The 14,364-nt window shown below is 40.7% G+C and overlaps 1 protein-coding gene across 2 annotated transcripts in view; it reads right to left on the bottom strand.

The window, feature by feature from the left end:
- The window catches only part of wdr37 (WD repeat domain 37), a 137,277-nt gene that overhangs the window by 14,348 nt on the left and 108,565 nt on the right, over nucleotides 1–14,364 (bottom strand). For both annotated transcript variants that reach the window (XM_072254004.1, XM_072254002.1), the window contains one exon: nucleotides 12,234–12,368. In XM_072254004.1, the coding sequence (XP_072110105.1) occupies nucleotides 12,234–12,368 (135 nt within the window). The remainder of the gene's footprint in view (nucleotides 1–12,233; nucleotides 12,369–14,364) is intronic.

Below are 14,364 nucleotides of genomic sequence, written 5' to 3' on the forward strand. Positions count from 1 at the left end.
CTGATAACAACCTACAAAGTTACATAAATAATACTGACAGCTGTGCATGAAATGGACTCTTAAAATATGGAAAACTATTATAAAAGAATATAAACTAGAGAGAGACACTGCAATTTTTAAATGGTGTGCATATGACTTGGATTTTACGCCGAGTAAACTGGATGCTAGATTTAAGGACGAGACAGCTAAAGGAATACAGGTTTCCCCCACCATCCGAAGGTAGAGCGTTCCTATGAAACGGTTCGTAAGCCGGAATGTCATAAAGCAAAGAAGCAATTACCATTTATTTATATGGGAAAATTTTGTGAGCGTTCGCAGACCCAAAAATAACCTACCAAATCATGCCAAATAAAACATAAAACCTAAAATAACAGTAACATACCCTAAAAGCAGGAATGATATGATAAATACGCAATCTGCAATCGCCTCTAATCTGGGCCGACATTTACATGCCGGGCGGCACCTAATTAATTAGTATGTTTATTTCAGTTTTTTTCTTAAAGATGTACTGTGTGCCTCCCGGCTACCGCTGCATTCTCCGCGAATCGCTATCTGTCCGCGGCCTGGAGGTTGGGGTGGTGGGACACTGAGGTGTCACCTCATCGTCGTCTGTTTCCATTAGGGTAGGCAGCTCATCTTCTCCTATGACTGCCTGCCTTGATGTTGAAGGACGAGGTTCGTTGTCTGCTGTGGCTTATGTGAAAGCCTTGCTTGACTGCTGAGCCTCGCGCATTTTTCTATCATACAGTTCTTTGTAAGCGCTCAAACCACTTGCAAACCTGCCCTAAACCGACGTACCCTTTCAAAATTAAAGTCATACTTTATCATTGCAGCGAAAATCTCACGCAGTAGCTTCACGTTCAGTTCCTGGACGACTTCACTTTTGCTACTGAATTCGGTTTCAGTTGTTATCCTTTCCTCTTCCAATTGCATCAGCTCTTCATCTATCAGTTCTTGGTCATGGGATGCCAAAACTTCTTCAACATCATCTTTGTCAGCTTCCACAAGCCAAACTCATTTTTTCCTTACTTCGTTCACCACGATCAAAACGCTTAATTATGTCTAGTTTTACGCTAAGTGTAACACCCTTACGAGCTCTTTTAGGCTTTTCCGATACTTTAGAACTCATCTTGCTAACGGATGCTCACAGGCACATGTTTAAGCAATGCCGGCTAGAATGCTGTTCCGAATCCGGGGAGAGCTCGGGGCGAATGCTGCCTTTTATCGGGCACTGCCTTTTTTTCTCGCACGCTGCCTTTTTTCGTAACAGTGAAAACATCTGTTCGCGGAAAAGGGTAACTAATGTAGGTCTTTCATAACAGTGAGGTTTCGTAAAGCGAACGTTCGAAAAGCGGGGGACAACTGTAACAGCTATTTGCAATACAATGAAAGAAGGAACACTGTTCAGTTTTGAAATGCTCAAAGAGAAACACTTACTAGAAAAACAAGACTTTTACCGGTATTTACAGATGCGACAGTATGTTAATAGGACAGTTAAAAATGCAACCAAGGCAAGTACATGTCTGATAGAGCTATTTAGAAAAGCATATAATTCAGACAACAGTGGAATAATTTCAAGAGTGTATAAGAGTTTGTCAAATCTTAAAACACATTCAACTTCAAACATTAAAACAAAATGGGAGAAGGAAGGAGGGATAATAATATCTGAGGAAGACTGGACAATAATATGGAGGTATCAATGGAAGTGTACCAGTTCACAGAAATGGAGGGAGTTCGGGTGGAAAAACTTGATAAGGTATTTTATTACGCTCTCTCAGAAATCTCATTATGATAGTAACCTCCCTGTTTGCTGGAGAAATTGTAGAAATCAAAATACAAACTATTATCATATTTTCTGGGAATGCCCCATTATCAAAGACTATTGGAGTGGGATACATAATGCCCTACAGGACATCTTTAAATGTGAAATACCCTTAGACAGTAAGACCATATATTTTGGGTATATACCTCAAGAATGGTTGAAAAGAGATAAATATTTAATGAATGTACTGCTGGTAGCTGGTAAAAAGACCCTTACCAGGAAATGATTATCACAGGAGAGCCCAACTTTAAATGTATGGATGGAAATTACAATGGACATTTACAAAATGGAGAAGATAACAGCATCTGTTAATCATAAGTTAGAACAATTTTATTCATACTGGAAAAAATGGTTTAACTACATAACACCTCATAGGCCTGATTTTATTCTCACAAGTCAATAAATATGTTGTAAAAAAAAATGATCACTCCCTACTCTGTACATGGTTTTCTTTTCTCGATTGTTCTTTCTTTCCTCTCCTTTCTATAAGTGTGTACCTCAAATATTATGTAGAGATTTGTGACAAATATGATTATATGATATATATGTACAGTATCTGAAATACATCTTATGGAAATGTTTGTTTGATGATGAAATTCAATAAAAAATAAATTACAAAACAAAAGGTACTTCCTCAACTTAATCAGTTAAAGGACACTTGACAGAGAAAGAATTTTGGAAAATGTGATAAAAAGAAATAAGTTTTAAATATGAAAGAGAATGCACGGCATGGCAAGCTATGTTCCCCCTAAGCTGTGCGCGTGTGCGCACGCACACGTTTTTCAACCAGTGCACAAAGGAAATTAATGTGTGCACAAAAGGTTAGTTACCTAAAATAATGTAGTAATTAATAATTATACTTATTGAAAATAATCTTCTAAATAAACACTGTTAACTAGTTAGTCGGTTTTTCAAGTACCACAATGCACGTCACTAATTTACGTCACCTCACCTTTCCTGTTCTGGTTTGTACAGCTGCATCACGGCGGCAGCCATCTTTGGCGGACAGTGTTCATATTGTAAAGTGTTCAAAGATCTGTTTCAAATCCTGTAGATAGCTTACTAAGTTTTTATTGAAAAAAATATTGATTCACTATGTCAAATTCAAGAGAAGCGAAGGGCGTGAAGAAATTTGTTTAAAGTTGAATGGCTTAGCAAAATAGTAGAAATTGCTACACCGAAGCTCATGAGGTCATGAACGTTCAGCTACGAGAAATACTTATGTATGATTCGGAAACTGGGGTTACCTGTATTGTCGTGATGTGAAAGTTGCTGGAGAATTTGCTAGTGGAAAGAAGTGGGATGATATTTGGAAACTTGACTTTTTGAAGTGTCATTTGGCAAGTAAATCGCATTTGGATGGTGTACAAAAGCTCAGGCAACAGAACCCGTCATTACCCGTTACAGGAGTGCTACGCATGTTACGGTTGAATGCAGATGAGCAAGAGCAAAAACGATCAAACGTCACAGTAGCTACAAGTTTGCTGTTGACTTTTATAAATAGTCTTTGTGTTCACTTAGAAGAAAGGTTTCCTGAAGATGAGGTACAAGAATGGTCAGCTGTTGATTTCTCTGCAATTGCAGATTGTGACTCATATTTGGTGATGAACAAGTTAATGCCTTATGTCTGAAGTATCATGATTTTCTAGCTGAAAATACTGTAATAGTTAGACAGTTTAAAGATTTCAAATTTTCCGTGCAAGAAAAAATTAAATCCAAACTGATTTCAAACTTTGCTCAAATGGTGGCATTTATACTTCAAAATGAACGGTTTTGCGACCTTGCACTGTTGATGGACATTGGGGGAACCTTTCTTGCGTCTAGTGCAGACTGTGAGCGAGGTTTTAGCCTAATGAATCAACTCAAAAACAAGCTGAGAAACCGTTTAGGTGAATGTCATTTGGATATGTTAATGAGAATCAAAAGCTATCAATTGGATGGAAGTTCTATTAGTCTAGATAGAGTTTACAAAGAATAGGTAAATGCCAAAGACAGGAGAGAGAAAAAATAACTGAGTGACTTAAATATGTATGTTATTTTGTTGTTATTCTGTGCAGTTTTATGTCAAATATTCTGTAAACCTACATAAACTGTGCCATGCGTGCATTCAGTGCGCACATACTTTTGTCACAGGAAAAAAATTTGCACAAGATTTTTGCGCACAATGACTACTAAAAATTAGAGGGAACGTTGATGGCAAGACAAACAAAGGAAAGGCTTCCTATCTATCCTTTAAGATATTTCTTACAAAAAGAGCTAAGTTCATAAACATCTCTACAAGAAGTGCATTGACATAGGCATTTCTGAATTTTAACTGTAATCCAGATCTAATAAAAAGACACAGATGTGCAAATGTCATTGCAAACCAAGAACAATAATGTCAAAATTTACTTAAAGCTTTGCTTTTTCACTTGCATTTTAATCTGTAACCTTTGCAGTCCTAGAGTTTCCTTTTGACTTTGTGATGTAGGACCAGCTGTACTATATTTTTAATTCCACCTCTTAAAATACCAATGCTCATAAGTAATACAAGCAATTATAATCTCCTTATTCCACCTCTTCCATATGGTCCCCTCCTCTGGGTATGCTGGTTCATTCAACAGCCAATAACATCCACGTCCACAATCCTTGATGTGGATTTAGGCAACAGGCTTCTGGTATTGTGCTAAAGTGAGCCAGGGACGCAGCCTAATGCTATCCACACCTGACATTCACAACCACTCCAGCAGGAGCTACAAGATTAAAGAAACCTTGGATGATTGTTCTTTCATTTGCCCAGAATTATTGGGTTTCTACAAGATCAATAGCATTACCTGGAGATCAAACTCAACAAAGGACACATCTAAGGCCAATCTCCATGAACCACTTCCTCTGGAGGTGGAATTTTCAATCTATCAAATCATTCTGTCTTACCACAAGCATGGAGTGATCTTGAGCTTTGACAATGATGAGAATGGGGTAAGCACTGCATAAAAGAAATCAACTTCATGTTTTAGTTTGTTAGGAACATACTGTAAGTAGGAGCAGGAGGAAGCCTTTTGGTGCTCGGCACATCTGCTATTCAATAATATCAAGGTTAATGTTCTACCTCAAACTATTAACCTTCCCTTTGGTGAACAAGGAAGGATATACCAGGAATTGGAATATCATCATCACATGTATCAAGATACAGTGAAAATCTAGTCTTGTATACTGTGCATACTGATCACATCATTACATGGTGCATTGAGATAGAACAATGTAAAACAATAACAATACAGAATAAAATGTTAACAGATATAGAGAAACTGCATCTCTGGTAAAAATAAAAATAAGGTACACAATTGTAACAAGTTACACTGTAAAGTATGGAAAACATCTTATTGTACAAGAGGTCTATTCAAAAGTCTGATAGCAGCTGGAAAGAAGCTGTCCTTGAGCCAAGTTGTACCTGCTTTCAGGCTTTGTATCTTCTGCTCAGTAGAAGAGTGGAGAAGACAGAATGCCCAGGGTGGGTGGATGGAGTCTTTGAAATATCTGCTCAGAGTGCTGAAAGCAGAGAGGTGGATGTGTAGAGTGATAAAATCAAGCTGGAAATTATGGAAAGCGTGAACTGTTGAACTTGGAGAGTTGAGGCATACGGTTGTAAGCCCTCTTCACTGAGGTGAAGGGAAGACCAAGGTTAAGAAGGTGGTGAGGACCTTTCCTCTCTCAACCATCCTAAACACAGGTACTCCTCAACCCTCTGAGTTCCTCAAGTAATTTATGTGTGTGTGTGTTTTTTTTCGCGTGTTAGAGATATAAAGTGGGAAGAGAAGGAACAAGAGATAAGGACTAGAATCTGTGAGGGAAGAACTATCTGCAATAATACATCAACCACTTGCGGATCTTCAAAGTTCAAAGTAAACTTATTATCAAAGTGCGTATATTTCATCATATACTACACTGAGATCGAAGACGAAAACACTGGAGGCAGTGGATTCAGAGTCAGCGTGAAACAGGATGAAAACAGGTTTGTTAGCCCATCTCATCCATGCTGACCAAGCTTCCTAACTGAGCTGGTCCCATTTGCCTGCATAATTCCGAGCTCTTCCTATCTATACACCTATCTAAATGTCTGTTAAACACTGTAATCATACTCACTTCCACTATTTCCTTTGGCACACAACCACCACCCTCTGTATGAAAAAAATATCCTTGGGTGCTCTTAAAGTTTTCCCTTTAAATTTATGCTCTCTAGTTTTAGACTTCTATCAAGTGGGAAAAAGAAACAGTGACCATTCATTTTATCTATGCCCCTCATGATTTTATAAACCTCTTATAATATCACCACTTAGGCTTCAACGTTCTAGGGAAAAAGAAGTCCAGGCCTAACCATTCTCTCTTTTTAGCTCAAGTCGTCTAAACCCGGGAATGTTGTTGTGAACCTTTTCTGTACCCTTTCCACCTGAATGACATCCCTCTTATATCTGCCAGAACTGCACACAGTATTCCAGGTGCAGTCTCATCATTGCCTATACATTTAAAACGCGACATCCCAACTCTTGTATTCAACACCCTGTACCCTGGTTGATCAAAGCAAGCATGCCAAATGCCTTCTCCATCACCCTGTCTACCCGGGTTACTTCTTTTAGTAAAGTATGTTCTTGTATCCAGAGGTGTCCCTATCCTACAGCAATAGGGCCCTGCCATTTACTATGGTAGACCTGCCCTGGTTTAACTTACCAAAATGTAATACTTTGTATTTATCCAAGTTAAATTCCATCTGCCATTCCGTGGACTACCTACCCAATTGACCTGGATCCTGTTGTAATCTTAGATAATCCAATATAGGATCAAAGTTAGTGGTCATCCACAAAATTATCAACTATGCTAACTACATTCTTATACAAATTGTTGGTGGAGATGACAAACAGTGAGGGACTGCTGTTGACATGAGATCAGTAACTGTCTAGTCATAGCTAAGACAGCATAGTAACATGGAATTAAACAACATGGAAACAGGCCTTTTAGCCCACTGTCCATAACGACTAGGGTGCACCCTGCCACATTAATCTCATCTTCCAGCACTTGTTCCACTATGTCTTGGCAATACAAGTACTTACCGAGAGATTTAAATGCTGTCAGTGACCCTGGCACAGGCAGTGCATTCCAGGTATTGTAATCACTCGAGTTGGGTATAAAATTCTCCCAAGGGATTATTCCCTTAATGGCAAATGGCTGTGTATGACTTTGTTTAACATGGGGAGGCTGATGCATGAGCAGCCTCCACATGGACCACAACAGAACAAGGTTAGGATCCAGTGCCATGGAATGCAAGATGGTGGGGTCCCTTCACTGCTACAGCCTTTATCTACCTTCACTGCTGCTGAGATGTGTCATCACCTTCTGTCAGCTCCACTGCTGAGGTCTTGGTTGGATCGCTCTTTGTCTAGAACCTTCCCCCATGACCTTACCACCATGGGTGACCCTAACAGGAGCCAAGTTCCAGGCGACATCAACCCTGGAATCTCAGGAACTCAGAAGTCTCTCCATCACAAATAAAGTGAACATCCTTGGAGAAGATTCTAGGTGACGAAGGTCCCCTCATATCCCCCAAAATCTCTTCTTCCTTACTCTAAATCTATGTCCTTCAATTTCATCAATTAGAAGTAGCACTTCAAGTCAGAAGCGTCCTACGGACGAGAGATGGGGCAAAGCTGGGTTATTGATGCCTTAAAACCAGTCACTTCAGGCAGATGGGGCTCATCAGTAGTAGTTGGCAGTTTATCAAAAAGCAGGAAAACTCTGATCTCAAACCACCACTACCTTGCAGCTATACCCACTCACGGGGAAAGCTTCTGGAGTAAACTCAAGAGGAAAAATCCAGAGCTGGAATCCCCAAGTTCAACACTGACTGGCAACTCCTGCAATGCTGCTGGGGCCAAACTGTATCAGTCTCTGCCATTCCTTTGGATTTATCAGCTGCGCAGAAAAGAGGAGCTACGTGGGCTACAGCTTGCTCTCCATATCGTAGTGCCCAGGCTTGCGTATCACATAGACAGCTGGAATGCAACATTCTTGGTTGACCCCGACCAAGGGAAGGGCTCAGAAGACGCATAACCTTATACAAAACAGAATCTGGGACTTCAGGTACTGGAAACAGTTAATAGTTTTCTTTCCACAGTAACACTCAAAAGAAGACTAATAAAATGCTACTGAATGCAGCAAGCACTATGTGACCTCAAAATCCTGTAAAATGGTATAGGCATGATTAGAATTTAATTCCACTTTTACAATAATTATCTCTCCTCACTATCAGGGGAAGGAAATACTAGTGGCCTGTCTATCTGCCCATTCCAAAATGAAAGAAGCAGGGCTGCTCGAGTGGCACCACTGATCTTCACCCAATTTTATGGGTGTGCTTCATAGATAAGTTTCTTTATTAAGCCAGGTTTGGTATTAAATGAGAAAATTGGAAAGTAGAAAACTAGAATTTAAATAAATTAACTGCAGGAGGGAAGTCACAAGCAGTAAAGTGCCTTCCACTTCTTACTTAATTAGAACCTTTTACTTAAAACTTTTCTTCCATAAATATGAAAATATAAATTTGTCTTACAGTTCTGACAAAGATCCACATACCATAAATATTAACCCATCTGCATCTCTCTGTGGATATTGCTCAACCTGCAGATGTTTCCACGATTCTGTTTACGTATCAGGAAATTAAATGGTGCATGTCACCTCCAGTGACCCGATATAAAATCAATACTGATTGACACCCTTGCTTAACTGTTCCTGTAGTATCTGGGTCAATACACAATTTGGAAAATATGAAGTGGATATAGACCCCCGGCACTATATTCAACACAACTGGGAAATGTGTTCAGTTTGATCTCAGTATAGAAACATAGGAACACAGAAAACCTACGGCACAATACAGGCCCTTCGGCCCACAAAGCTGTGCCGAACACGTCCTTACCTTAGAACTACCTAGGCTTACCCATAGCCCTCTATTTTTCTAAGCTCCATGTATTCATCTAGGAGTCTCTTAAAAGACCCTATCATTTCTGCCTCCACCACCATTGCCGGTAGCCCATTCCACGCACTCACCACTCTCTACATAAAAAATTTACCCCTGACATCTCCTCTGTACCTACTTTCAAGCACCTTAAAACTGTGCCCTCTCGTGTCAGCCATTTCAGCCCTGGGAAAAAGCCTCTGCCTATCCACACAATCAATGCCTCTCATTATCTTGTACACCTCTATCAGGTCACCTCTCGTTCTCCGACGTTCCAAGGAAAAAAGGCCGAGTTCACTCAACTTATTCCCATAAAGCATGCTATCCAATCGAGGCAACATCCTTGTAAATCTCCTCCGCACCCTTATAGTTTCCACATCCTTCCTGTAGTGAGGCAACCAGAATTCAGCACAGTACTCCAAGTGGGGTCCTATATAGCTGCAATATTACCTCTCGGCTCTCAAACTCAATCCCACGATTGATGAAGGCCAATGCTCCGTATGCCTTCTTAACCACAGAGTCAACCTGCGTAGCAGCTTTGAGTGTCCCATGGACTCGGACCCCAAGATCCCTCTGATCCTCCACACTGCCAAGAGTTTGCCATTAATACTATATCCTGCCATCATATTTGACCTACCAAAATGAACCACTTCACACTTATCTGGGTTGAACTCCATCTGCCGCTTCTCAGCCCAGTTTTCCATTCTAGCAATGTCTCGCTGTAATCTCTGACAGCCCTCCACACTATCCACAACACCCTCAACCTTTGTGTCATCAGCAAACTTACTAACCCGTCCCACCACTTCCTCATCCAGGTCATTTATAAAAATCACAAAGAGTAGGGGTCCCAGAACAGATCCCTGAGGCATACCACTGGTCACCGGCCTCCATGCAGAATATGAACCGTCTACAACCACTCTTTGCCTTCTGTGGGCAAGCCAGTTCTGGGTTCACAAAGCAATGTCTCCTTGGATCCTATGCCTCCTTGCTTTCTCAATAAGCCTTGCATGGGGTACCTTATCAAATGCCTTGCTAAAATCCATACACACTACATGTACGGCTTCACCCTCATCAATGTGTTTAGTCACAACCTCAAAAAATTTAATCAGGCTCTTAAGGCACAACCTGCCTTTGACAAAGCCATGCTGACTATTCCTAATCATATTATGTCTCTCCAAATGTTCACAAATCCTGCCCCTCAGGATCTTCTCCATCAACTTACCAACCACACAAATCTGAAAATTCATAGTGGAGCAGCCAAATTAATAAACGTTAATGCAAACTGTGGGAGACACGGTTACCATCCAAAACGCCAACAATTCCTTTCCTTCCTCCAACCTGATAAGCTCCTCCAGCACATTATTTGGAACTTTAAATAAGTCTGACTAATATTGCCAATACTTCTTGGAAATGTTGGAATCCTTCAATCCTCTGATGAAGGGTCTTTGACCCAAAACATTAGCTCTGTTTCTCTTCCCACAGATTCAACCTGACATGATACTTCCAGGATTTCCATGTTAATTTTAGAAATCCTTCCAGATATATTTTGATAGATACTCAATTTACAACCAAGAGAAATTAAATATATGTCGACAGCCATACAGGACTCCCTGTGTTAATATATCACATTCAATCCACCATTAGCAGCGTTTTTATGAAAGATTATTGGGTGAAAATTAAGATTACGTAATTCATGTATTAACAATTTTCAGACGTTTAACATTAGGAATAACAGAACACTTGGTTCCAATGAATAATCCCAGTTATCAAAACACCAAACATAGATTTTATATTGGCATGCCAGGTCCCATAGAATTTGGGTAGAATTGATTAGGTGGATTGAAAATTGGCTGAGGTAAGAAGCAAAGAATGGTTGTTTCTCAGAATGGAGGCCAGTGCCCCAGGAGTCAGTGCTGGGACCCTAGTGATTGATTTATATAAATGATGTAGATGAGAGTTGTCAAGGCTTGATCATTACGTTTGCAGATCATATGATTTTAGGTGTAGTTGTCAAGAGTGAAGGTGGTTTTCGTAGGGGGAGATGATCAGTTAGGGAAGTGGGCCAAGGAATGGCAAATGGATTTCAATACAGTTAAGTGTGAAGTAGTGTATTTGAAAAATCAAACAACCATAAGACTTGCCCTCTGAATTGTAAGACATTAGGGAGTGTAATGGAACAGAGGGAGCCAAGTGTACAAATTCATTGACACCAGCATCACAGGTAGACAGAGTAGTGAAAAAGATGTTTAGATTGCTGGCCTTCATCAGTCATATGATTTAGAATATTATGTTGCAGTTGTGCAAGGCATTGGTGAGGCTGCACTTGGTGTGCTGTGTACTGCTATGGTCACTCTGTTAAAAGAAAGACATGGCGAAACTCGGAAAAGTTCACAAAGATGTTAATAGGACAAGGGAGCCTGAGTTATAGAGAACTGTTGTCAGGCTAGTTCTTTATTGCTTGGAATGAAGAAGAATGAGGGTATCCTTTAGCAATCTTTAAACTTATGAGAGGCATAGATAAGGTGGATGCCAACAATCCATTCTCCGGGGTAGAGTCTGAAACAAGGGGCATAGGTTTAGGATGGGTGGTGTAAGATTTAAAAGGGACCTGAGGGGCAATTTTTTCACAAAGATGGTGTGCCAGTAGAAGTGATTAAGGCGCATACATTATCACTTAAGTAGTACTTGGAAGGGTGGGGTATAGAGGGAGATGAGCAAATGCAGGAACTTGGAATTAGCTGGGTGTACACTGTGGTTGGCATAGATTCACTGGGCTGAGGGCCTTTATCTGTGCGGTATTGCTCGACGACTTTCAATACTGCATGAACCGAAAGGCCATATGCTTTGAACATACTCAATATGTCAAAAGTGAGAGACATCTTCAGACCAAATTTGCTGAAGAAAAAAGCTTCAAATCCTGATTTTGTTAATACTGTAGAGTGTGGAACTAAAAAGTCTTGAATTTGCCATGGCGGGAAACAAATTTTTGTTAGTATGTTTAAGTATCTCTTTCAATAATGACTCAAAGATAGCTTAAGACCAAATGTGTTTCTCTGTCTCTCTCTCACACACACACACACACACACACACAGTTTCAGATCATTGCTGGCATTTCTCTCCCAGTCACATTTAGGTGTTTTGATAGAAAACAGAAGTTGAAGTGAAGACTACAAATGTGATTTGTGAATTTTAAGTGAAATGGAGAAAGACAGTAATAGTGGATTCAAAGCAGAAAACAGCTAACCTTTGTCTTGGCTTAGGAACAATGTATGGTATAGAATTAAAATGGATGGATGCATGGCATAATAATTAAGATTCTAAGGGAGAAGAGGATATTGGGCAAGAGAATGAATCAAGTGACCGGGAGAAAGAAAAGAAATTTATTTAATAACCTATGAATTATCATATCAAGATACAATTAAAAACATTCACCTGTTGACAGCTGAGTCAGTACGAATCGTTGCTATAGGAGATCGCATGTTCTTCAGATCCCAGACTTTCACAGTTCTGTCATCACTGCCAGATACAACATTATCCCCCACAGTAAAGACAGCAGATGTTACAGTACTGAAAGAGATTTAAAAAACAGTAAATAATCATTAAATAGCTTAACATCAAAACATCAGTTTTGAGCTATGAAATTGCTACCCAAGTTTCCTATCATTTATCTTAACAGTAAACCTTTGCACATTTGAAGCTAGTGAAGGATGATACTGAGTAGCTAGTTCTTCCACTGACTAAGTATCAGCATCTTGGGTTATAAGAACTAACCAGCTTTTACATTGCTAGTGACCTAGGGGCATGTGCACATGTGCAAGTGAGTAAATTAGGTGGCATCTTTGTTTGGTATTTCCCAAATATTTGTATTTTATGATTTGAAGTCTTCACATACAGTATATACAAAAGATTGAAATGGCTCCATTAAATTCCCTGCTTTCAATATTCCCAGGAAATTTTGAGATTTATTATTTAACCTCAAAAGAAATTACATTGAAAAATAAAAGCTAAACACTAGCCATTTGATTTCCAAGACAGCCTAGAAATCCAACGAGATTCCAATCTTTGACCCTCAAAAGCAAATTACAACTTTTTGAACCGACACCAGAATCTTCTGGCTTGGAACCAAATTTGTCATCACACCCAGTTAGACAATAGGTTACTGCAACCATGCCTTGTAAAAAGAAGGAGGGGTAACTGAAGAGGAGCGGACAACGTGTGAGTGGCTCAGGGTAGGAGCAGAGCTTTGAGGCTTTGGCTCGAGAGGCTTCAGCGAGCAGAGGCTGAGGACGAGCCTGCTCCCAGTGAGGTAAGGCCAGGTAAGACCAGGTAAGTTCCTTTAATTAATTTAATTAATTTAGGAGTAGGTAATGGAGGCAGCAGTTAAGGCAGTCGAGTGCTCCGTATGCAGTACGTGGGAAGTCAGGGACAGCACAATTATCCCTGATGACAACGCCTGTAAAAGATGCATCCAGCTGCAGCTCCTGACAAACCGAGTTAGGGAACTGGAGTTGGAGCTGGATGAACTTCGGATCATTCGTGAGGCAGAGGCAGAAACAGACAGGAATTTCAGGGAGGCAGATACCCCGAAAAGTCAGGAGGCAGGTAGCTTGGTGACTGTCAGGAGAGTGAAGGGGAACAGACAGAAAGAACAGAGCACCCCTGTGGCCGTTCCTACCAACAATAAGTGTACCGTTTCGGATACTGTTGATGGGGACAAGTTGTAGCGGTCGCTTCTCTGGCACCGAGACTGGACCCTCAGCCCAGAAAAGGAGGAGGGAAAAGAGGAGAGTAGTGATAGGGGATTCGATAGTTAGGGGGACAGAGGTTCTGTGGGAGAGATCAAGAATCCCGGATGGTCTGTTGCTTCCTTGGTGCCAGGGTCCACGATATCTCGGATCGAGTTCTCGGTATTCTCAGGAGGGAGATGAGCAGCCAGATGTCGTGGTCCATGTAGGGACCAATGATGTGGATAGGAAGGAGGAGGAGGTCCTGCAAAGAGAGTTTAGGGAATTAGGTGCAAAGTTGAAGGACAGGATCTCCAGGGTTGCAATCTCAGGATTGCGACCCGTGCCACGTGCTAGTGAGGCTAGAAATAGGAAGATAGAGGATGACAGGAGTGAAGGTACGACCGATTAGAGATAAAGGTGGGAAGATGTGCCTGGAGGCTGTGGAAGTGAGCGAGGTCCTCAATGAATACTTCTCTTCAGTATTCACCAATGAGAGAGAACTTGATGATGGTGAGGACAATATGAGTGAGGTTGATGTTCTGGAGCATGTTGATATTAAGGGAGAGGTGGTGTTGGAGTTGTTAAAATACATTAGGACGGATAAGTCCCCGGGGCCTGACAGAATATTCCCCAGGCTGCTCCACGAAGTGAGGGAAGAGATTGCTGAGACTCTGGCTAGGATCTTTACGTCCTCGTTGTCCACGGGAATGGTACCGGAGGATTGAAGGGAGGTGAATGTTGTCCCCTTGTTCAAAAAAGGTAGTAGGGATAGACCGGGTAAATATAGACCAGTGAGCCTTATGTCTATGGTGGGAAAGCTGTTGGAAAAGATTCTT

Source organism: Mobula birostris, chromosome 3, assembly GCF_030028105.1.
Source record: "Mobula birostris isolate sMobBir1 chromosome 3, sMobBir1.hap1, whole genome shotgun sequence".
Lineage (NCBI taxonomy): Eukaryota > Metazoa > Chordata > Chondrichthyes > Myliobatiformes > Myliobatidae > Mobula > Mobula birostris.